The sequence below is a fragment of the Delphinapterus leucas genome, chromosome 19, assembly GCF_059928025.1.
Source record: "Delphinapterus leucas isolate spDelLeu-1000000601 "Yukka" chromosome 19, BTC_Dleu_Yukka2, whole genome shotgun sequence".
NCBI lineage: Eukaryota > Metazoa > Chordata > Mammalia > Artiodactyla > Monodontidae > Delphinapterus > Delphinapterus leucas.
The window spans coordinates 24,654,033-24,676,416 of record NC_143147.1 but is presented as its reverse complement, the minus strand read 5'-3'; the positions used below and the strand labels follow the sequence as shown (position 1 = coordinate 24,676,416).

General features: G+C 36.2%; 2 protein-coding genes across 7 annotated transcripts in view; one reads left to right on the top strand and one right to left on the bottom strand.

Annotated features, from left to right (window-relative positions):
* CRLF3 (cytokine receptor like factor 3) overlaps positions 1-22,384 on the top strand; it is an 81,265-nt gene that overhangs the window by 29,482 nt on the left and 29,399 nt on the right. For 3 of the 5 annotated variants that reach the window (XM_022595898.2, XM_022595900.3, XM_022595899.3), the window contains exons 7-8: positions 4,461-4,573; positions 5,448-7,148. In XM_022595898.2, coding sequence (XP_022451606.1) covers positions 4,461-4,573; positions 5,448-5,704 — 370 coding nt within the window. In that variant the 3' untranslated portion in view covers positions 5,705-7,148. Of the gene's footprint in view, positions 1-4,460; positions 4,574-5,447; positions 7,149-22,384 lie in introns of those variants that run through there. The other 2 variants (XR_016388905.1, XM_089900784.1) reach the window with 1 other exon arrangement.
* The window catches only part of SUZ12 (SUZ12 polycomb repressive complex 2 subunit), a 40,453-nt gene continuing 29,890 nt past the window's right edge, over positions 11,822-22,384 (bottom strand). For both annotated transcript variants that reach the window (XM_022595896.3, XM_022595897.3), the window contains 7 exons: positions 20,812-20,989; positions 19,235-19,326; positions 18,868-19,011; positions 18,225-18,382; positions 17,644-17,842; positions 17,086-17,165; positions 11,822-15,444 (listed from right to left, as the gene is read on the bottom strand). In XM_022595896.3, coding sequence (XP_022451604.1) covers positions 15,099-15,444; positions 17,086-17,165; positions 17,644-17,842; positions 18,225-18,382; positions 18,868-19,011; positions 19,235-19,326; positions 20,812-20,989 — 1,197 coding nt within the window. In that variant the 3' untranslated portion in view covers positions 11,822-15,098. The remainder of the gene's footprint in view (positions 15,445-17,085; positions 17,166-17,643; positions 17,843-18,224; positions 18,383-18,867; positions 19,012-19,234; positions 19,327-20,811; positions 20,990-22,384) is intronic.

The following is a 22,384-nucleotide window of genomic DNA, read 5'->3' as shown; positions in this document are numbered from 1 at the left end:
TTTATAGAATATCCCTCAATTTGGGTTTTTCTGTTTCCTGGTGGTTAGATTCAGGTTATGCATCTTCAGAAATATTATAGAAGTAATATTGTGTTCTTCTCAGTGCCTTGAATTCTTTTGTATATATACCCAGAAGTGGGATTGCTGGATCATGTGGTGGTTCTATTTTTAATTTTGTGAAGAACCTCCATACTGTTTTACATAGTGGCTGAACAAATTTACATTCTCACCGACAGTGCTGGTACTTCGTTTAGGATTTTTACATCTATTGTCAGCAGAGTTGTTGGCCTGTAGTTTTGTTTTCTTGTAGTGTCTTTCTCTGACTTCGGTTTCAGGATAATGTTAGCCTCATAAAATAAGTTTGGAAGTATTCCCTCCTCCTTAGTTTTTTTTGAAGAGTTTGAGAAGGTTTGTTATTTATTCTTCTTTAATCATTTGGTAGAATTCACCAGTGAGGCCACTTGGTCCTGGGCTGTTGTTTACTGATGGTCCTGGGATGTGGTTGATTACTGATCCAATCTACTTTCTAGCTGTAAGTCTGTTCAGATTTGCTGTTTCTTTATGGTTCAGTCTTGGTAGGTTGTATATTCGTAGAAGTTTATCCATTTCTTCTAGATTATCCAATTTCCTAGTATATATTATTCATAAGAGTCTCTCATAATCCTTTTTATTTCTCTGGAATTGGTTGTAATGTCTCCTCTTTCATTTCTGACTTTATTTGTATGTTATCTTTCTTTTTCTTAGTTAATCTAGCTAAGTCTGTCAATTTTGTTGCTCATTTCAAAAAACCAACGTAGTTTGGTTATTTTTTCTTTTTTTAAAATAAATTTATTTATTAATTATTTATTTTTGGCTGCGTTGGACCTTCATTGCTGTGCGCGGGCTTTCTCTAGTTGTGGCGAGTGGGGGCTACTCTTCATTGCGGTGCCCAGGCTTCTCATTGCAGTGGCTTCTCTTGTTGCAGAGCACAGGCTCTAGGCATGCAGGCTTCAGTAGTTGTGGTGCGTGGGCTCAGTAGTTGTGGCTCGCGGGCTCTAGAGCGCAGGCTCAGTAGTTATGGTGCACGGTCTTAGTTGCTCCATGGCATGTGGGATCTTCCCGGACCAGGGCTTGAACCCGTGTCCCCTGCATTGGCAGGCAGATTCTTAACCACTGCGCCACCAGGGAAGCCCATGTTTCACTGATTTTTTTGTAATGATGTGCTTTGATTCGTTTCTCGTTTTCTTTAATGTATCTTCTATGAGTATTTTCTTTGTAGTTATCCTAGGGCTTACATAAAACATCTTGTAGTTGTAACAATCTATTTTAAGCTGACAGCAACTTAGCATCAATTGAATACATATACTCTACACTTTTACTTCTTCCTCCTCCACACTTATTATTGATGTCACAAATTACACATTTTTTATATTGCGTATTCATTGACATATTTTTTTTTTTTTTTTTTTTGCGGTACATGGACCTCTCACTGCTGTGGCCTCTCGCGTCACGGAGCACAGGCTCCAGACGCGCAGGCTCAGCGGCCATGGCTCACGGACCCAGCCGCTCCGCGGCATGTGGGATCTTCCTGGACCGGGGCATGAACCCGTGTCCCCTGCATCGGCAGGCGGACTCTCAACCACTGCGCCACCAGGGAAGCCCTGACATATTTTTATAGTTATATTTTTTACACTTTTGTCTTTTAATTTCTACACCAAAATTAAAAGTGATTTATGCACCACTGTTAAAGTATTACAGTATTTATTTGCCTATATATTTACTTTTACCAGTGAGCTTTATATTTTCACATACTTTCATGTTGTGTTTAGTGTCTTGTTGTTTTAACTTGAAGAACTCCTTCTAGCATTTCTTATAAGGCAGGTTTAGTGGTGATGAACTCCCTCAGCTATTGTTTATGTAGGAATGTCTTTATTTTTTTCTCATGTTTAAAGGACAATTTTGCTGAATATTGTATTTTTGGTTGGTAGGTTTTTTTCTTTAATCACTTTGAATATATCATCTCACTCCTTTCTGGCCTGTAAGATTTCTCATTAGAAATACACTGTTAGTCTTATGTGAGTTCCATTGTACACGACAAGTCACTTTTCTCTTGCTGTTTTCGAAATTCTCAGTCTTTGACTTCTGACAATTTGATTGTAGTGAGTTTCAGTGTGATTCCTTGGGTTCATCCTCTTTGGAGTTCTTTAGGCTTCTTGAATCTGAAAGTCCATTTCCTTCCCCAAATTTGGGGAATTTTTGGCCATTATTTCTTTAAACATTCTGCCCCTTTTCCTCTCTCTTCTCTCATAAGTCTCTTAGAATTTCTTCACTCTCATTCTTTTTTCCTTTTGTTCTTCTGATTGGGGTATTTCAAATGACCTGTCTTCAAGTTTGATGTTTTTTTCTTCTGCTTAAGTCTGATATTGAATTCCTCTCATGAACTTTTCAGTTATTATATTCTTCAGTTCCAAAATGTGCAGTTATTTTTAAAATTTTCTGTCTCTGTAGGTTTTCTAATTTTGTTCATGCCTCATTTTCTTGAGCCTGTAGAGCATCTTTATGATGGATATTTTGAATTGTTTGTCAGATAATTCATATACCTCTATTTCATTAGGATAATTTTCTGAAGATCTCTTTTTTTTTTTTTTCTGACTGAGCCAGATTTCCCTGTTTCTTCATGTTTCATAATTTTGTGTTGGGATCTGCACGTATGGAAAAACAGCCACCTTTCCAAATCTTTATGGCCTTGCTTCATACAGGAGAAGACCCTCACACATGAGCCCAGCTAAAGATCCGGGGGGCCTCTGAAACCTTTTCTGGTGGGATGTGACTTCTCTGGGCTTGTGTGTGCAATCAATTAGAGAAGCTTGATGGTTTTTTAGGAGCTCATAATCTTTTGCTCCCTCTGGTGCCTGTTTGTGGCACTGCAAGTTCTCTGGTGCTACAGCAGCAGGGTGCCTTCGCTCTCTCTCAGGCCTCCAGGGTATGCTGGCTCCCCATGAGGTGAGACAGATACTATTCCTTTGAGCAGCTCTGTGAAAAGCTAGTACACCAGAAGCAAGTTTTCCTCTTCTCCTTCCCTCCCATGCCAAATTGCACTGCCTGCAGGATGCCACCCCTCACTTTTCTTTGGTCTTTGCAGCATTCAGGCATCCGTGCTATGCCAGTTCTGTCAGTGCTCCAGATGAGTCATGTCAGAAACCCGTCCTTCAGGCAGCCTTCCAAAGAGCTAGAATGCTGGAGGCACACTCCACTCCTGTGATTCCTCTCTCAAGGAAAAGTCAGGAGTTGGGCTGTTCTTGCCTGGCGCCAAACTGTGGTAGCTTGGAAGAGGGGTTGACGTGGGGCCAGTGAAATTGCTCTTCTTATCCATTTCAGTACAGCTGTTTTCATCTTTGTGCTCCTTTGGGACTTTCTAACTGGATTCTGGAAATCTCATAAAGGTATTTTGGTCTGTATATCGTTTTGAAAGTGGTGTTTCTGTGGTAGAATGAGTCCTGGGACGTACAATTCTGCTGTTATTTGCTGACATCGTTCTCCTCCTCCCCGTACTTCTTTATGCTGCTGGTTTAGAAGTGAAATGACTTAAGAAACGCACCCACATGTTTACTATGAACCTGTATGTTTGCCACTTTACAAAGAAAAACATTTTGAGGCCACGTTGAGTATAAATAATCTCATCTTCCCTTGATAAATCTACATTCTGCTCCTTGCTAATTTTTCTTTTCCTGTCCTTGCAAAGTCTGGCTTTCTGGAATGCAGGGAAAGATGACCCTGGTAATAGGGATGTAGATTGACCTTTATATCGTAAGTTTCCCATTTCTGGAGTACGTGATGATGTATTATTTGAGACTAAAACACAAAAGGAAATGCTTAAACTTTCTATGTATGAAGTTCTGCAACCAAAATATGTCCATAACTATATTATCCTCTTTTTAAAAAGATGATAATGTTTGTTTTTAAATTCTTGATAAACAGTAATCTAATCATTGCATAGACTCTCATACTGAAGGTTTAGATGATGGCAGTAATGGTCACATTCACTATAATGGCAAATATGACACATTTTCTACACGTCTAGAGCCAGAATATAGAATAGAAATGTGCTGTCATAGTTATAAATAGTTAACGTAGACTCTGCAGTCAGAATGCCTGAGTTCATGTCCTAGTTCCACCACTCAGCTAGGTGATCAGCATCAGTTTATTTAACCTTATTTTTTTGTGTGTGCCTCAGTTTCCTCATGTATAAACTGGGTATGATACTAATAGCACCTACATCATGGGTTGTTATGTGAATTGAATGAGATGATTTATAGATAGATAGACACAAAGTTTTTAGAACAGTGCCTGGAATTTAGGAAGTCCTGCCTGAATCATCGTTAGCTATTCTTAAGAGTAATTGTGATGAGATGGCTCTTTTTAAGCATTAGATATCATGTTAAGTAAAAAAGATTAAATGACCTTTTCTACCTCATTGACAGAGTTGAAACTGTGGGACAGCCAGACAGAAGAGACAGTATAGGAGTGTGTGCAGAAAAACAGAACGGATATGACTCCCTGCAGCGGGATCAAGCAGTTTGCATTAGTACAAATGGTAAGAGGGAAATTACTGCCGTTCTCTTTGGAATCTATGATTCACTGTAGTAAGATATGAATCAGTTTCAATATCACACATTTATAGCAGAAGATGAAAAAGTTTAGGTCTTAATGGCATATCTATGTGGCTGCTATGTACCAGGCGTTATTCTATACCCTTTAAAAATAACACATTATTTAATCCTTTTAACAGCTTTTTGAAGTGAGGAATAGTATTATATCCATTTTGTAGTTGATAAAAACAGCCACAGAGAGGTGAAGTAGCTGGCTTAAACTCACATAGCTTGGAGGTGATTGAGCTGGGATTTTCACCAGGCGGTTTACCCCTGGATTCGGTGTGCCTGGGTGATCTGAATTCAACATAGATTAGACAACATAAATTCGGCATAGATTAGGGAAACGGGGAGAGAGTTTACATCTGTAGTGTTCTTTGGTCCCTTACTTTGCAGTAATCACACTTTTAAAAATCACTACCAAGATGTATGAATATTTTACTGTGTGGGTCAAACAGTAGGTAGCACAAGATTCTTGTTTATTCCATGTGAAACAGTCTTGTTCCACAGGATGTAATTTTATAAAGGAGTCAAGTTTCTTTTGATGCCATCCATATGGGAAACTCATGGTCTGTATTTCAAAAGAGTGGAACCCTGCACCAGAACTCTAAAATGTTATTAAAGCTTTAACTTCTTCTTCTGCCTTGGGGATGGGGGTTAATTAACATACTTAACTGCATTTATCTTTGACCAGTTGGCATTCCAAAATGTTTTCTTTATCTGAATTAGGAAATTAGCTGTATCACCAATAAGCTAGAATCTTGTTTCCGTTCTTAGTTATTGCTCACATATGAATGACTCTTTACCTTAACATTTTAGGTGCAGTTTTTGTAAATGGAAAAGAAATGACTAATCAGTTGCCCGCAGTTACTTCTGGGTCCACTGTCACATTTGACATTGAAGCTGTGACTCTAGGATCCAGCAATAATAACGAAGGCGGAAACATCAAGCTTCGAGTAACTATTAGCTCAAATAACAGAGAAGTGGTGTTTGATTGGTTGCTCGATCAGTCTTGTGGTTCTCTTTACTTTGGATGCTCGTTTTTCTACCCTGGGTGGAAAGTGCTGGTATTTTAGATTTTCAGATGATTGGCTTTGGGTTTGCAGGGGTTTCACATAGCTTTCCTCAGCCCAGTTCAGTTGTCATTGGTTTAAAAAATGGTTAGATTCATCTCTCAGTTAAGTCATTGGAAACAGAAATTATTTACTGGATTTATTTTCCAATATCTTAGCAATAAGAGGCGTGAATATTGTGGACAAAACAGTAATGCAGTCCATTTTATTTTTAGCATAGTGTTAATTGGAATATCACATCACAATAAAAATCAAATTGGCTTTTAAAAGTATGAGGCGATATAGACAGCCCTATGTACCTTTCCACTGTACTTCTTTTTAAAGTTGGCTGTAAGAACACAGAAATGTAACGTAACTTTTTTTTTTTTTATTAAATCTTTATCTTTTAAAGATCCAAGGCCATCCAAGACTTTAGAATGAATAGGCAAGAAGAGACCAGGTAGAATGTGCCACCATGTACGCTGTAATATACACTCTCTTGTGTGTTCTCCACAGGAGTGTTGAATATGCTCTTCATATTCAGGGATTTGTAAGCAGTATTGAATTTTATCTCATGTTCAGTAATCTTTAAGTCCCAAAAGCATGATAATTTTTGTATTTTAAAAAATTACTGGGCTTCCCTGGTGGCGCAGTGGTTGAGAGTCTGCCTGCTGATGCAGGGGACACGGGTTCGTGCCCCGGTCCGGGAAGATCCCACATGCCGCGGAGCGGCTGGGCCCGTGAGCCATGGCCGCTGAGCCTGCGCGTCCGGAGCCTGTGCTCCGCGACGGGAGAGGCCACAGCAGTGAGAGGCCCGCGTACCGCAAAAAAAAAAAAAAAAAAATTACTGAGCAAATGTCTACAACAGGCAAGGTGTTTTCTTTTGTTCTTTCCTTGCAGTTCAATTCACGATAGGCTAGAGGGTTTTTACAGGGTAAAACTACTTATGGAAGTAGTATGCACAGCAGTGTTAGCCATGTCCCATGTTTGAAATATGCACAGGTGCATATCCAGCCTCAGTGACGTGCAGTATTATTGTTCTTCCTAGGGTCTGAGCTGCAGTCCGGTTTCATGTCAGTTTCATAAATGGTCTTTTAGTGGACCAAACAAATGTAGGGTAAATACTTGACCTATTTTTTGGAAAACTTAAATTTGTTTAAAATATTTATTTGAAGGACTTAGGATGTAAAAATGATTATCTTGCTATATAACAGCTTAAGTTCTTTTTTCTTTAATGTGAATTTTTTTTTTCATTTTTAACAGAAAAGTGGAAAAGCAAGTTTGATATTTTTGTGAGATAATTTATTTGGGGATTCCAGTTCCCTATTAGACAATCATGACCTTTTCCCCTTGCCTTTTTATATTATAAGTTAGCTGTTTTTCACTTGCTTAGTGACTGTTAAGAAGATGTGCTAGAATGTAGATGCCTCGTCCAACTGTCTGAAACAAAATAAAAAACTAAAAGGTATATGTGTGTATTTTTTTCTTTCATGAGATTTAATTAATTCAGGTTTACTTTTTTAAGTAGAGGGAGAAAAGTCATCTTCACTTTTAAGTGGGAGGATCCATATATATATATAAAATGAATAAGTTATATATACATATATAACATATATATTGGCAAGACTGTACTCCCTCCAAAGGGTCTAGGGGAGAATCCTTGTCTCTGGAAGCTTCTAGTGGCCGCAGGCATTCCTTGACTTGTTGCTGCATAACTCCAGTCTCTGTCTTCCCATGGCCTTTGGGCTTTGTTTTTAGCTGGGCTGCGGCAGTCCTAACTAACCCCCGGACCACCAGGGTATTCCCTCCTTTGGTCTCTTAAAAGGACATTTCTCTTGGATTTAGGACCCAGTCAGATAATCCAGGATGATCTCAAGATCCTCAATTTATATCTTCAAAGAAGATATATATTTATATCTTCAAAGACCCTTTTTCCAAATAAAATCACTATCACAGGTTCTGGTGTGGACATGTCTTTTTGTGGGCCACCACCATTCAACCCTGACGATGGTGTTTGGCTGGAGTGGAGTGGTGGGTTGGCTGTAAGTTTCTGTCTTGCTAGGCTGCCACTTTCCTGGTCCTTTGGCTACAGAGAGCAGGCTTTTGTTGGGGTTTTGTCTGTGTCTGTTGGTATTTCCATGTTGCTGGCTTCTTCAGCCCCAAGTCTGAGACACGTAAGACAAGAGAACCCTAGGAACGCACAGTACTGAGTTCCTTGAGTTTTGAGGTTCCTCGGCCATCTGTCAGAATCTTCTTATGTTTGTTTTATATTTTTTCCAGGGTTTTTGGTTGTACTTAGCAGGAGGAATAGGGAAATTATGCTATTCCATCTTCTCAGAAGCATAAATTCTGAAGCTATATAATAGATTTTAATATCAAAACAAAAACAGAAGTAGAGATGAAAGGTAAATACATCTCTTACGAGGGGTTTTCCTGCAGAGGGAGCAGAGTAAGCATCTAGCTCCTGTGTTAAATATGAAGGATTTAGTTCAAGAAGTGAGATTTATTCAATTATTGAGAACAAACTATTGTGACAACTGTGATTGACGGTCGCACACTCATTTAGGTATCTCCTAAACTGGTTCAGAACTTTCCATACATATGTAAATCAACCAGTGTCAGAATGGATAGTTTGCTCAGCTCAGATCTACTGCTGCATTACTTGTTTCCTGTGTCCCATGTCTTCCTCCTTCTTGGATTATTCCTTTATTTTAGTGGAGCACTTCCTCCATTTCCTGAGAAAGGGTGCCCAAGAGGTGAATATTTTGAAAGGTAGAGGTCTGAAAATCTCTTTATCCTACATTTGACTGTGACTCATTAAGAATTCTAGGTTGGAGATCATTTCCCCTCAGAATTTGAATGCATTGCTCTGTTGTCACCTAGGATACAACCAAAAGTTGATGCTGTTCTGGTGCCCATTTGTTTGTAGGTTGTATGTTTTTTCTCTTTGGAAGACTGTGGTATCTTTTTATTCGGTCTTCCTAGGTTGGTATAACACTCAGCTACATAGCTCATTTAACTGCTGACCCTATGGGTAGATGAGTTTCTGACACTTACTTTAAACCCACTAGATTATAAATTCCTTGTGCTTTTGTATCTTCTGTAGCAATTATTTCTCAATCCTGCTTGCACGTTAGAATTTCCTGGAGAGCTTTTAAAAACAGCAAAAATTCTGATTTAATTGGTACTAGTGGCGCTCACTTTTTGTTTTTTAAAGAAATGAAATTATTCTGTTATGAAGGCAGATTTGGGAGTAACTGCTCCAAAGTAACCAAAAGTCCAGTCTCCGTAGTAATTTATTTTGTAAATCTAAATTTTCTTTGAAAGACTATCTTTTATTCTGAAATTATCCTTCTTGCTCTTTTTGTACTGTGTCCTTCTATAACGTGACAGTAGGTGTCAGGTTTGCTTGTTTTGTTCATAAATCTTATCTGACAAAAAGTCAAAAAATTTTTGAATGTATATTACTGGTCTCTGAAATCCAAAAGTCTGGGATCTACTTACTACTCTACATTTCCTGATATATGGGAAATACGATATATTTCCCATATATATGATAAATACTTTTGAACTAAGACCAGTACTTTACTTTTTAAAAAACAAAAACCATATTCAGCAAAATAAAACTAATCTCTCACAAAAGCCTCTCTCTCATGGAATTTCACGTTGATTAAATGAAAAGTGACCTTTCTATGTCACTTCTATTCATTAGTCTTACATAAGGCAATGTTAGAAACCTTGCAGTTTTGTAGAGAATTAGACTTTGTTAATGTAATCTCAGGAGGCTTCTCCATGTTCTTAAAACAGCTTGTGGAAGAGGGAGCAAGCATATGGTTTTTCTTTAGCGGTGAGAGCTGAGGATTGAAGCTGGCAAAACCGTGTGGCCATCGGGAAAGGAAACAGTCATGCTAACCAAGAGCAGGTTACTGTGCTAGATCCCTTGTTGAAGGCGGCATTTTAATCCCATTTTACAGTTGAAGAAACAAACTCAGTGTCGGTAAGTAACTATGAGTTTTGAAGCTGCAAAGGCACCGAAGTTGGCATTCAAATCCAAGACTATCGACTATCAGTTCTTCTACCATGATGCCCTCTGTCCACACTACCCGATGTCTCAGGGCACCAACTGGAGATTAGACACTTGGAAATATGGCTTACTAAAACATGAGTGAATGTCTCCCTCTCTGGAATTTAAGATTCATGAGGACAGGAACAATGTCTGGCTTACTCCTTTTTATCCTCATGCTTAGCTTAAGGCAAAGGCCATAGTAGGCGCCCAGGAAGTATTTAACGAATAAGTAGGGCTCCTTAACGCTAATTACCCACATGGCAACCTTGGTCCTTTCCCTACAGGGGTGCACAGAACAACCGGCCCCCCACATGAGAAATAGGGATAGACAGGATCCATTCAGAAGAAAATCTTAGTTGAATTAGTGAAGAAGCTAAGATTTATTGGACCCCTGTTACGTTCTAGGTACTTGTATTAGGTGATTCATAAATTTGTCTCAAAATATAAAAAGGTTTTATTCTGATATCTGTATAACTTCACCCCTTCTCTGGAGTAATGAGCAATAAATCTAGCAAAGAGGTATATGATTGTTTAGGGACAGGAGGAGAAAGAAGTTGACTGTAGTTTTGATCCATGGGGACTGGGAGAATCCTTGAAACAGGATCTGAGTCTTATTCAACTTCTCATTCCCAGTGCTTGGGACAAGTGCTGGCACACATTCACAGATGATTGACAGAACGGCTGCTAGTGGTAGCATGCTACAAGAGCAGGTGGAAGCTATTTGGGTTCTGAAAAAGAATGGGGTAGCATGGACAGAAATATGATTCCAGGAGATGGTGCACTTGCAGGTAGCCCCTGGTTGAAGCTTTGCCATGTGGATAGGATGGTAGTCAGAAATGGGAAAAGAGAACAGATGAAATATAGTAGTCCAGGAGATAGCCACCCTGTTCTCTAGAACCAACTTTATAACGTGATTCATCCATGTGACACTTCAGTAGCAATCTTGTTTGCCTAAGAATGTACTTGAGTGAATTTTTACCTCTGTATAAAAATCAACCTTACACTTGTACAAGTAGTACATAGGAATAGAATATGCTCCAGAAACTGGATTGTAGACTATGTACAGAGAACACCAGAATGCATGGTGTGTACCATGCTGTACTCTGGTATCTCACCTGGTTGGAGGGGAGACTGCATACATGAGAGATAAGACTGAAAACATAGTGAATTCATCAGGGAGGAAGAATACGATTTTTACACTGTCAACAACTGGGAACCATCAACGATCCGTTTTAATATGGTACTTGGTATAGTTAATAAAACCTCATGTATTTCCCCTTTTCTAAGATCAGCATACTATTTAGATTAACAAACAGAAAATATAAATTGAATGTTTAGAAACTATTTTTTCACAGTGAACTTCCCGTCTTACTTAATACAAATTTACTATGTTCCAATTCTGTGCTAACCACTTATCCATTTATACCTGGTTCCCAGTGAGAAATCATCCCTCTTCTTGAACTCCCTTATCTATTTTTTTAGATTTTTAAAATATACGAACTACAGAAAATAGGCAGTACATTTAGATTTCAGAAGTGGCACAGTGAAAAGCCACCTTCCTATCTGTCCTTTCATCCAGCCATCTTCTCTGAAAGCAGTGGCTTTTGTGTATCCTTTTAGTCATATTCTGTAACCCAAGCAAATATGGGCATATATTAACTTTTCAAATTTTTAAAAAATGGAACTTATATCTTGGCATTTGTTCCACATTGGTTAAAAACAAACCTTCCCGATCCCCTTTATATGGCTGTATATTCCACTTATATGGATTATAACTTACTTAACCAGTCTCCTACTGATGACTTGTGTCTAATCTGCTCTTTTCAATAGTGGTCACAGTTTGTCGGTTTACATGTGTTCCAGTTTATCTGTAGGATTAAATTCCTGAAGATGAAATTGTTGGGGCAAAGGTTAAATGCATTGTGATTTTCATGGGAAGTACCAAATTGCTGTCTCCAGAGATTGTACTAATTTATTTTCCCACCAGAAATGTCCTGAGTACCCACTTTCCCATTTTTTACCAACAGTATTATTAGCAAGCTAAATCCATCTGTGTTCTTGATCTCATTCCTTCCTTTTTCTGGTAACTTGCATCTTTGGTCTTCTCTGTGTCTTCCTCAGTATACATACTCAACCGTCCCATCCACTCTCCCCGGTCTCTTCCTTTGCCTGTTTCCCTCTTCCTATGGCCCCATTTTTCACATCTTCATGTTGAACTTCTCCAACTCATTTTCCATTTACTAGGCTCATTAAACCTGTTTTCTATCAATCACTAAACTCCCTTGAAGGTGATCTCGTACTCATTTTCTGTTACAGCACTACTGTTTCCTTTTTGAAACTCTCCTCCCTCGGCTTTGTCACTGCGTATTAGTTCATTTTCATTCCTTCACACTGAAACAAACACCACTCAGTGGTTACTTCTTGGGCACTTACTTCACGACGGGCAGTGTTCTAGTAGGTGGATATTTCACCTGGAGGACTACAACAGCATTCTAGTGATTCTCCCTCTGTAGAGCTTCTCCCCTCCCAAATTCTTGTAACCATGGCTCACCTATAACACAAATGGTTTGTGTCATGTCTGTGCAGTAAATCTCCAAATACTTCCTACTGCCTGAAATCCAGTCGCTTAGCATGGCATGTAAAGCCTTCATGTGGCAAATGTCTGACCACCAACTAAGACCATGACACAGTACTAAGGCCAGTGAGACTGACTTAGCAGTCTAATGAAAAGGAAACAGGTGCTTAAACGAAACACACACAGTGAGCTTTGGAAGCAGGGGGGTGCTCAGCTCAAAGAATACAAAGCAACATGTATACAGGCAAGCTATTACTTGTAAATAAAGTAAGCACAGTGGAATTGTCAACACTTCTGTAAAGTTTCCCTCAACTCTTCTAAGTTAATTTCAACAAACTATTGACCTCACAGAATGTAGTATACAATTTTATTATATAATATATTGTTTTACGTTATCATTTGTATCCCACTCTTAATCTATGGGCTTTTTGAAGGCCACGATAAATTCTTTTTCATTCAAAAGAAAATGAAAAAACCAAAGATGGATTAACATTAGGTTAACTAATATTGACATTACTCTGGAATATAAATTTTAAAATATTTATGTAATACCATAAATAATAACACACTAGTTGCAACTGATGTTACTAGAACTGAAAGCAGGATTTCACGTTAATTTTTCTCTTAATTTCTTATTAGCTCTGACGGGTGTAATTTTTTTGGATCCTTACTATCTTAGCCGAGCCCAAATTTTTGTGGATGTATTGACAATGCATAATAATAAAAAACAAAAACAAAACAGAATACACCTTTTATATTATTGAACTTTATGTACAAAATCATTTGATTTCAAATAAACATTTAATGTAAAAACAAACGTTCTTTTAAACTGAATTTTTTTTTTTTACATCTACTGTACCATTCAAATGCTTTATCATCTTACATGATTTCTTCAAAATCTCTTAACAAGGGTACATATAGAAAAGAATTTTTTTTTTTTATAAATAGAAACAAAGGGATTTTTTCAGCTTTTATTATAAGATGACATAAAAAGTTTACTCAACAGAAGTAATTTCATTACTATTTGGGGGAGGGAATCACCAACTTTTTGTGCAAACAATGCTAGCCTTCTTTTAAGCATTTAAGAGCATAACTGCTTAAGAAATGACATAAGCAATAATTCTACACCTACATCTCCCCTAAAATAATCTATTTTTTTTTCTTTTTACATATGTGCACAGCTTTATTAGCAAATTAAAGCCCGAGAAAAATGCTCGAAATCCACTATCCAGAGGCATAATCAGAGTTTACTGTAACTCAGCATTTGGAGAGCTTACCAATTAAGGAGTCTGTAATGAAAGCTGCAGTTTCCCTCTTTCCTATTTTTTTTTTAACACAAAAATCAATGACTAAGAACTTAATACTGGATGACAAATCACATCCACACTATTAGTTAAATAGCCTCACAGTTAAACACATCTCAAAGACCAATCAAATCAGTATTTACATTTTATAAATTTCTGAAGACACCATTAGAAAGCTTATATATCCCTTCATTAAACAAAATAGGGAACTGCATCTGATGGTGGTGGAATGAAATAAAAAAATTAAAAATACCTGTATTTACAGCAGCATTGATCCTTTATAAATAAAGAATATGAAAATGCATTTATCTTTAAGGATAATAAAAAATTGAGGTGATGTTACTCAACCACAGTGCTTGGAGTTGGACCAAAAACTCTATTGGTGCTTGTTAATGTGCCAGTAGTGAAACCACTTTCTGTTGGAGAAAATCCAACTGCAAATATGTGCATAAGACACATATAACACAGGGCAAGATTGCTCAAAACGATTCAAGTCAGCTTATCTGTATTGGATATTCTAATCGTGAAATACATTACGAAGACATCCTTGTGAAGAAAAAAAAAGTTATAGCATTTTCTGGTTCATTTTTATAAGAACATTTCCTCCCTCAAAAGTGGCATCTTAAAAACCTCGAACTCCTTCTTCCCTTGGTTTACAATCCTAATGAAGAGATATGGACAGCTGAATTTTCCATGTGATTACCTAATTGGGAAAGAAAAACAAGAAACAAAAAAACCCAGCAAAATGTTCAAGTTTAAAAAAATATACTGGGTGAGCAATGCACCAAAATTATCCACATAAAAACAAATGGATGGTCAGTAACCTTATAAGCCAACATGACATTTCACCATTGACAATGTGAAAAATTAACATGCTCCCAAACAGGCGTAAGATGAAGAAGTGCTATTTTTAAATTGTAAAATGAACTTACATCATGTAAAATATGTCATAATTTTTCATTCCCAATTGATAAATGATTTCAAAATCAAGGATCAAGGTTTGACTGCAAATAGTAATGCAACATAATTTCACAAAAATCTTCAATTTCTAAAAAAGGGAATCACATTCTAATTTTCCCTCCCCAAGAAAATGTCTCACAAAGTAGAAAAACAGCCAGTCACAACTGCAAAAAAACATTGTAATTTAAATATATGAAATAATTTCTCGATTATCAAGTCAATATATTTCGTAAGACAATTGTTGAAGTTAAAAATACTTTCTTTGAAGTATTGCTTTTCATGCTCAAACTTGAGAATGTTTTAATGACATCAATAAAACTGATATACACGTAATGCTGCATAATGAAGTGAAATAGAACCCTGATAAAAATATCCTTGTTGAAATCATTTACTTCATCTGACAGTGCCTGTTTGGAACTTATGACTAAAAACAAAAACAAGACTCTTTTCCTAGAGGCTGAATTCCCTAGAATGAAATTTCAGTGTTTGTCCATAACATGGGGTTAGGCCTTTTCAGAGTTTTTGTTTTTTGCTCTGTTTTGAAACCCCTGAGACACCATCTGTTTCCAAAGCTTTCTCTTTTGAGTTAATTTCACTAAAGCCATTTGCTGTCCCATTTTGTTCTTCAGTGATTTCTTCATTTGCAGGGGAAGCAGATTCTCCTTTTTCTAATTTTTGTTGCATTTCACGGAGCTTGGTAACAGCTTTATCTATTGACATTATGCTAATAAGGTTAAAGTCATGCATGCTGACTAGATGAAGCATGAAGTTTCGACATAAATTCTTCTTAATTATTTTCTGTCCATAGTTTTCTACAAACAGCATACAGGCATGATTCATTTGATTGTCAGCAATAAACCTATTTAATAAAAACAACACAAAACATCAATAGCAATATAAAGCATTTCTGTCAAATGCCACAGTGATAACCATTATAGAACATTAAGACTATATCCAAATCCAGTTAAGTGATGACTTAACAAGTAGTAAAACTATAGTGAATCTGAGATTCAATCACCTGAATGAGCTTACAGTCTTAGAAATTTAAACATTTAATTTAACCAGAACTTAAATAGATGTCATTTCTGTTTTTCCTAACGAAATTAGGAACTCAGCAGTTAAAAGTATAAAACATTTTCTCTTGCCAGCACCACTTTTATTAACTATATAATACTATTCTCTCAGTTTCCTATATCAGAAGCAGTGTTTCCTCTACATTCAGTTCATGGTAAACCTCTGAAAAGATGAAGATGTCACAACAAATGTGGTACAGTGTGATTGTTTTGGTGGAAAGCAAGGAATAAAATTTGAGAGAAGCAAATTAAAATTGGAGAAGGCTGCTCAGTTACCCACTGAAACTTGAGACTCTAACAGAGCCTGTAAAAGCCTGCCTGCAGATCTGATAAAATCCAAATAGTTTACCAAATACCTGCCAGTCTGTAATGCCAGTGTATCATGAACCCAGTAGTTGTTATGCTAACAGATTTCGATCAGGAATTAAAACAGAACTCAATTAAGTAATCTGACTAGAATTCTATCTTGAAACTGGCATATCAGGACAAAAGGAAAAACAGATTTCAGGCAAGCCTCCATATACATACTTTACTCATAACTAAGTTTTAGTGACTAGACCAGGGATCAGGCAAATATTTTCTGTAAAAGGCTAGATAGTAAATATTTTAGGCTTTGCAAGCCATATATGATCTCTGTTGTCTTCTTCTTTTTAATTTTTTACAACCCACTAAAAATGTGAAGACTACTCTTAGCTCAAAGCAGTTTACAAAAAAAAAGGCTATAGGCCATGCACCCAGACATCTGGACTAGAAGTTATGTACCAACTCCTCTTCACTCCCCAAGAGTAAGGAAACAAAAGTGCCCTCTCCCACTTATTTCATTTAACTATAAATGAGAAAACCTTACATTGCTTGTGCTATACAAGAAAGCCTTATATGAGGATCTAATACTAATGAAGGTAGAGAAGAAAAATATATGTACTGACAGGTAAATAGTTCACATAGGAAAGGAAGCAGATCTGCAGGAAAAACAATGCTTCAGCCACAAAGGCACAAGAAATAAGGATCGTTCTACCTTGAGCTTTATGAAATGGTAATAAGAAATCAGAAAAGCTGCTTATATTTTACTCTGAATAATTAAGCAATTTTTAAAAATTGTGGCAATAAGTGTGATAGTTTCCAGGAATTCCAGGTGTGTAGCACATGGCATATTATTTATGTATCCCCTAGCAATAAAAGGAATAAACATTGGATTATTTTTTTTTTTAAAAAGGACATTAAATAAAAACCTGCTGTTAGATGGAGCTAGCACCTTCCTTAAACATTCTTTGAGGATAACCATTTTTTCTTTATAATACTTGAATTAGGATATTTAGGACAAATTATATCTAAACAGAATTTTAAGTAAGATTCTAACAGATTTATAGACTGTGAAGCAACAAAAAGAACGTAAAGGAAGTGGAATATCTGAATTAAAAATACCCTACCCATGCTTCATGACATGGAGATTCCAGAGTTTCATCACTTCTTTCTCTCCTTCATTAACATCAGAAAATTCCTCAATTTGCTTTAAAAAGAAAAAAGAGAAAAAGAAAAAATATCTGTTAGATACAGAATAAGTATAATTGGTATTTCTAAGAAAAAATTGTGAGAATGTCAAAAATGGAATTTTTTGCAACTAAAAATACCACAACTTATATAGCAAAGTGGCAATGTTTCTTAAAATCATCTATTTAGGTAGTAACTTTAAAAGGGAAATTCTATGTTATGACAATAGTTACCTTTAAATAAAATGAAAAAACACAATACAGAATCACAAGAAGAAAATCTGTATTTCCTTTAGTTGGTTACTGTCAAAATGACACAATTATAAAAATTGTAGATTCCTGAATTCCTTAATTTAGAAGAAGCTCCTTTACACTAAATCAAAATGTAATTCATATTAAACAATTACTAGTTTTCAAACAAAAATCATTTAATCATAAAATTCTAAAGTCATTGTCAACGATAATGATGATGATAACAGCAACAATAATAATAATTACAGTAATAGTTTTTTCTCTTAGCCATTCAGGATCTTTTTCATCTTCACTATCTACTTCCATTTCTTGTGGACGGAGAGGTAAACAAGTATCACTATGGAAATACAGGCGATTGTGTCCACTACTGTATGTTCGTTGCTGTTCCACTTCTCCATCTTCAGATTCAAGAAATTCAGACATGCTTGCTTTTGTTCGTTTTGGCCTAATGAAAAGCAATGTTGATGTAATGTTAAGTAACACAGAGAAGGCTCACACCCCCCAAATAGAGTACATTCCATTCCCACAGGTTTCTACCTAGGTATGCACACACAAACTTCCACTGAGAGACACTTGAATCCCCCTATAACCACTAGAGCAGTAGCAACATTAACAACACAGGAAAAAGCTGTAAGGAGCAAGTGAGAAAACCTCTGTAGAAACAGGAGCCGAGGGAGGGTTACACAGCAGTATACCACCCCAGAGACTTAGCTAATACTGAAATAAGGATTCCCACCTAACTGTAGCTTTGTCTGGCTTCCCTTTATTCCTCCAACATCATCAATAGAAGTCAGAATAAATTTTTGTTGTATGACTTTTTTACCTACCTGCACACAAGAATGTGTGTGATAGGTGTTCTCTTTACTGGTCCATTGCGACTAAAAGCAAATCCAGGTTGGCGATGAATATCCTGAGGATTTCCTGCATAGGAGCCATCATAACACTCGTTGATAGAAACATCTATCCTAGCACCTTTTGGATGATACTGTAACAAAAATGGCAAGGTGTTTAGGAAAAGAAAATATTAATTATCCTAACTTAAATACCTATCCTTCCAACTTAATTAACTAAAAAGTACTTGTGGGTTCTTAATGTTTCAAAAACTAAAATACGCTAGGCATACCAGCATGGTGAACAGGAAGTCAGAAGACCTGGAGTCAAAAAGATCTGTGTTATAATCCTGGCTGTGCCATTTACTGGCTTGGTAACTTCGTACAAATGATTTCTTGACTGAGCAAGGATAAGGAAATTACCACTTAATTCAGAGCTGGTGTGAGGATTATGTGAGTCATTATAGGTGTACTGTGCAAATATACATAAACTCTGAATCGTTCATTCACTGTTAATTCATGCATAAGCAATCCATCAGTGTAGAGATTTTGGTATTTTGCACAAAGTACAATTTCTGAAAGTCAAATTGTATTATAATGTATAATATATTATGAGTAAGAAAAGATGAAAGTCACTCACCACATAGTTGAAGATAAACCTGCTATGGCAGAGTTTAAGATGTTTGAGCAAGCTGTAGAGTTTGCGGCAGTTCAGAGTGCACCAAGGGCAATGCAGGTCATCTCTTGCTTCAGTTTGCTGTCTTGTATTGTTGTTATAAAGGAACTTTAAAAATAACAGAAGACAAAAAGAAGAACAGCAAATCTCCACTTACATATCTCAAGTTATTTTGTTTCAATATTACCTTTAAAAATAGTTAAAACAATTTAAAAGGAAAATCAAGTCAGAGGCATTCTTTTTATTTAAATATGCCAAAATATTTCAGATATAACATGCAAAACAAAGGCATCTCGTGATTACTTAAAAAAGAAGGGTCAGCTATGTTTACCTGGTAAAATATTCTTAATTTTTGTCGGTTTTCATTTGAAGTATCTTTTTCTTTTCTTGTTTGCAGCTCTGTAGTCAATGATTCTTTAACAGCTGAAAACATACACTTTTATATTTAATGAAAATAGTTGCTTCTTAAAAGTGAAGTAATACATCTTGTGAAAATAATTAAACAATAAAGGTTTCACAAAATTCTTCTTGTGGTATTTAATACAATGTTTGTTCTCACCCTCAACTGATGTTCAGGGGAACAATCCCCTTAATCAGCAACCCTAGTCAGATAGTAAGGTCTTTATTGGCAGGAGCCATTTTTTTTTTCCTTTAAAAACCACCTATAATGTCCTAAGACATTCTAAAAGTAACCCCAAGTAATTATTATATGTAGTCACTGTAATGCTTTCAGCACTTTGAGGTCAGAGTATGGTTTTGATTGGACTTTGTATTCCCAGTGCACAGCAGTGAGCAGATATCCACTAAGTGTTGGTTTAACAGAAATTAAAGTGATTGCACTAAGATCATTCCAAATCCAAAAGACAATCATTTGTTAATAATTCCAGTGTATTACTTTACTGACTTAAAAATAAAGATTTTTATTTCCTCTGACATAAGTAATCATTTCATATGTACAATTTTGTATAAAACTCTTCTTCTCAGTTTCTTTGAAACTCTTTTATCTACTTGGCCACAGAATTCTTTGAGAAGTGCCCAGACCACAATTTACTTGGGAAATCTTTCCTCTGACATGGGTCATTTCTTTTATCTCTTGAATCTGACTTACAGTGACCTGCACACAATTAATGGACATGAGTGGTATATATCAAAGACAGCTGTCTTAAGCCTTCTGCCTTCTTAAACAGTCTTAGATAAAAACATACGGATGCTCTCAGGTCAAGGACAGTGTTCTTATCAGGCAGATAAACAAAATGAAAGAATACTGCAACCTGGGCCTTAGCAGAGCTAACTGCTACAATTTGTAAATGTTTTTCCTCTTAAAAATTTACTGCAAAATTTAACCTGGCAAAATTCAGGTTATGATGATCCTTTTCCAGCCCTAAAATTGTACAAACACTCTGAAATAATGAAGTCACTTCCATAACATAAACAAATTTTTATATGAATTTTTAAAAGCATACAGTTCCTAAGCCCTTTAAAGCTGCAATTCCAACATCTAAAAAGCTCTGAAAAACGATCATTTTCTCATGCGTTTATTTATTTAATGTACTTAATGGAGACAAATTTATTTAATTTACTTAATGGAGACAAATTTATTTAATGGAAAAACCCTAAACTGACATAAGGCTATCTATAAACCTCATTTGGAGGTGTTATAGTAGTATACGGCATATATCCTATATACTATACCACACTTATAAAATTAAAGAAACCAAAAAAACCCCAAAATTCCCACAAAGGTTATGAATAAAGGACTAATAACAGGAGAACCCTAATTTACTCACAATATACCTAATAAGTCAAATAATATTTCCCAAAGATTACTGGAGCAAAACAAAAACTAATTAATCTAAAGCCTAAGTCCTAACTCTGCAAAGCATTATTTTGACAGCAAAGTTTTCATACCAATAGTTTGAGTAGGTTTAACTGAACCAGGCTTGTTTTCTTGATGGAGACTCTCTGAATTTCTAGTGGCAAGAGGTTTGGCGATAGGAGCTGTAGATTTATCATTGGTCTCTCCTGTCCAACGAAGAGTGAACTGCAACGTAGGTCCCTGAGAAAATGTTTCAAATGGAGGCAGTCTCTTAAAAAGAAAAAACATGAAAACAGTGAAGATTCCAAATAATGAACTGAAAGAAATTGTAGGAGTAAAAAGAAAATATTTATTATGACATGTTAATGTGAATTTGACTTAAGAGATTTTTCCTTAAAAACCCCAAATGCCTACATGGATGGCCAGGCAAATAAAATAATGTACAGTGCAGTAGAGCCTGTAGTACTGGAGGGCTCAGATTGTCTACAAGAGTGACTACTTATTGGCAATTGCTGAATTGTTGCCCCATACAAACAATAGCCCAACACAGCCAGATTTTCAGATCTTTTTCCAAGTTTCCAAGAGAAATATTCCAATTTTTATTTGTTGGTAATTTAAAAATTAAAACAAAAAACTAAAAACTATGATACCCAAAGCCTGCTGGTCTGCAACCTCTCTTAGATGACCAATTACTTTTTTTGTGTAAACTGAATGATTATTAAAACAATTAGTAATTTTCCTTGACTTCTCTCAGCTTCACTGACTGCCCTTACTTCTCTTCTTCGGATTTTAGGACACTGAACTATCTTGGCTTTCCTCCTCCACCTCTAGTCACTTATAAAACCACTCTTCTCTTGGCCTCCTTAATTCCTAGCTAACATTTAGCCATATGCCTGAGTCTTCACCCATCCTCAAGGATTTACCCATTAGACAGATGATCCCAAATTGGTTCTCCATTCTTTATACTTGAGCTCTAAACACTGCCACTTGGATATCAAGGTCACCCTGAACTAAAATATGTTTTTAGACGTGAACGCATTATCTTTTCTTTCCTTCTCAGGCACAATTATTTTTGTTCCAAGCACTATCAGTCTACTAGTGACCCTAAACTAAAAATTTCAGAATTACACTTGACCCCTATTCTTGCTTCTGCTTTTCTTACATAATCATCAAGTATAGATCTTTACTATCTTACTAGTACAGTATCTTAGCTGCTCTCCCAGCTTCTAATTTTTACTTCCCAATCCATATCCAAATAATCTTCTGAAAGACTGCTTTCATGCTATTCCCTTTTACAGAAACCTTCAATGGGCTCCTATTTATTTTTACTGCCACACAAGTCTAATCTCCCTCTACATCTTTATTACAAATAATCCTCTTAAAACTATAATTTTAGATGGAATGAAGTGAAAGTGTAATCATATAAACCAATTTTGACACAGTGAGTCCATATCTAGGAATTTATCTTATAAAAATACTTGCAATGCAAAAAGATACATGTATGGGTTGGCCAAAAAGTTCGTTTGGGTTTTCCATTAAGATCTTACAGAAAAACCTGAACGAACTTTTTGGTCAATCCAATACAAGTATACTCACTACAACATTTTTGAAAATGTAAAAAAAATTAAAATAATCAAATTATCCATTGAAGTGACACTGGTTTAG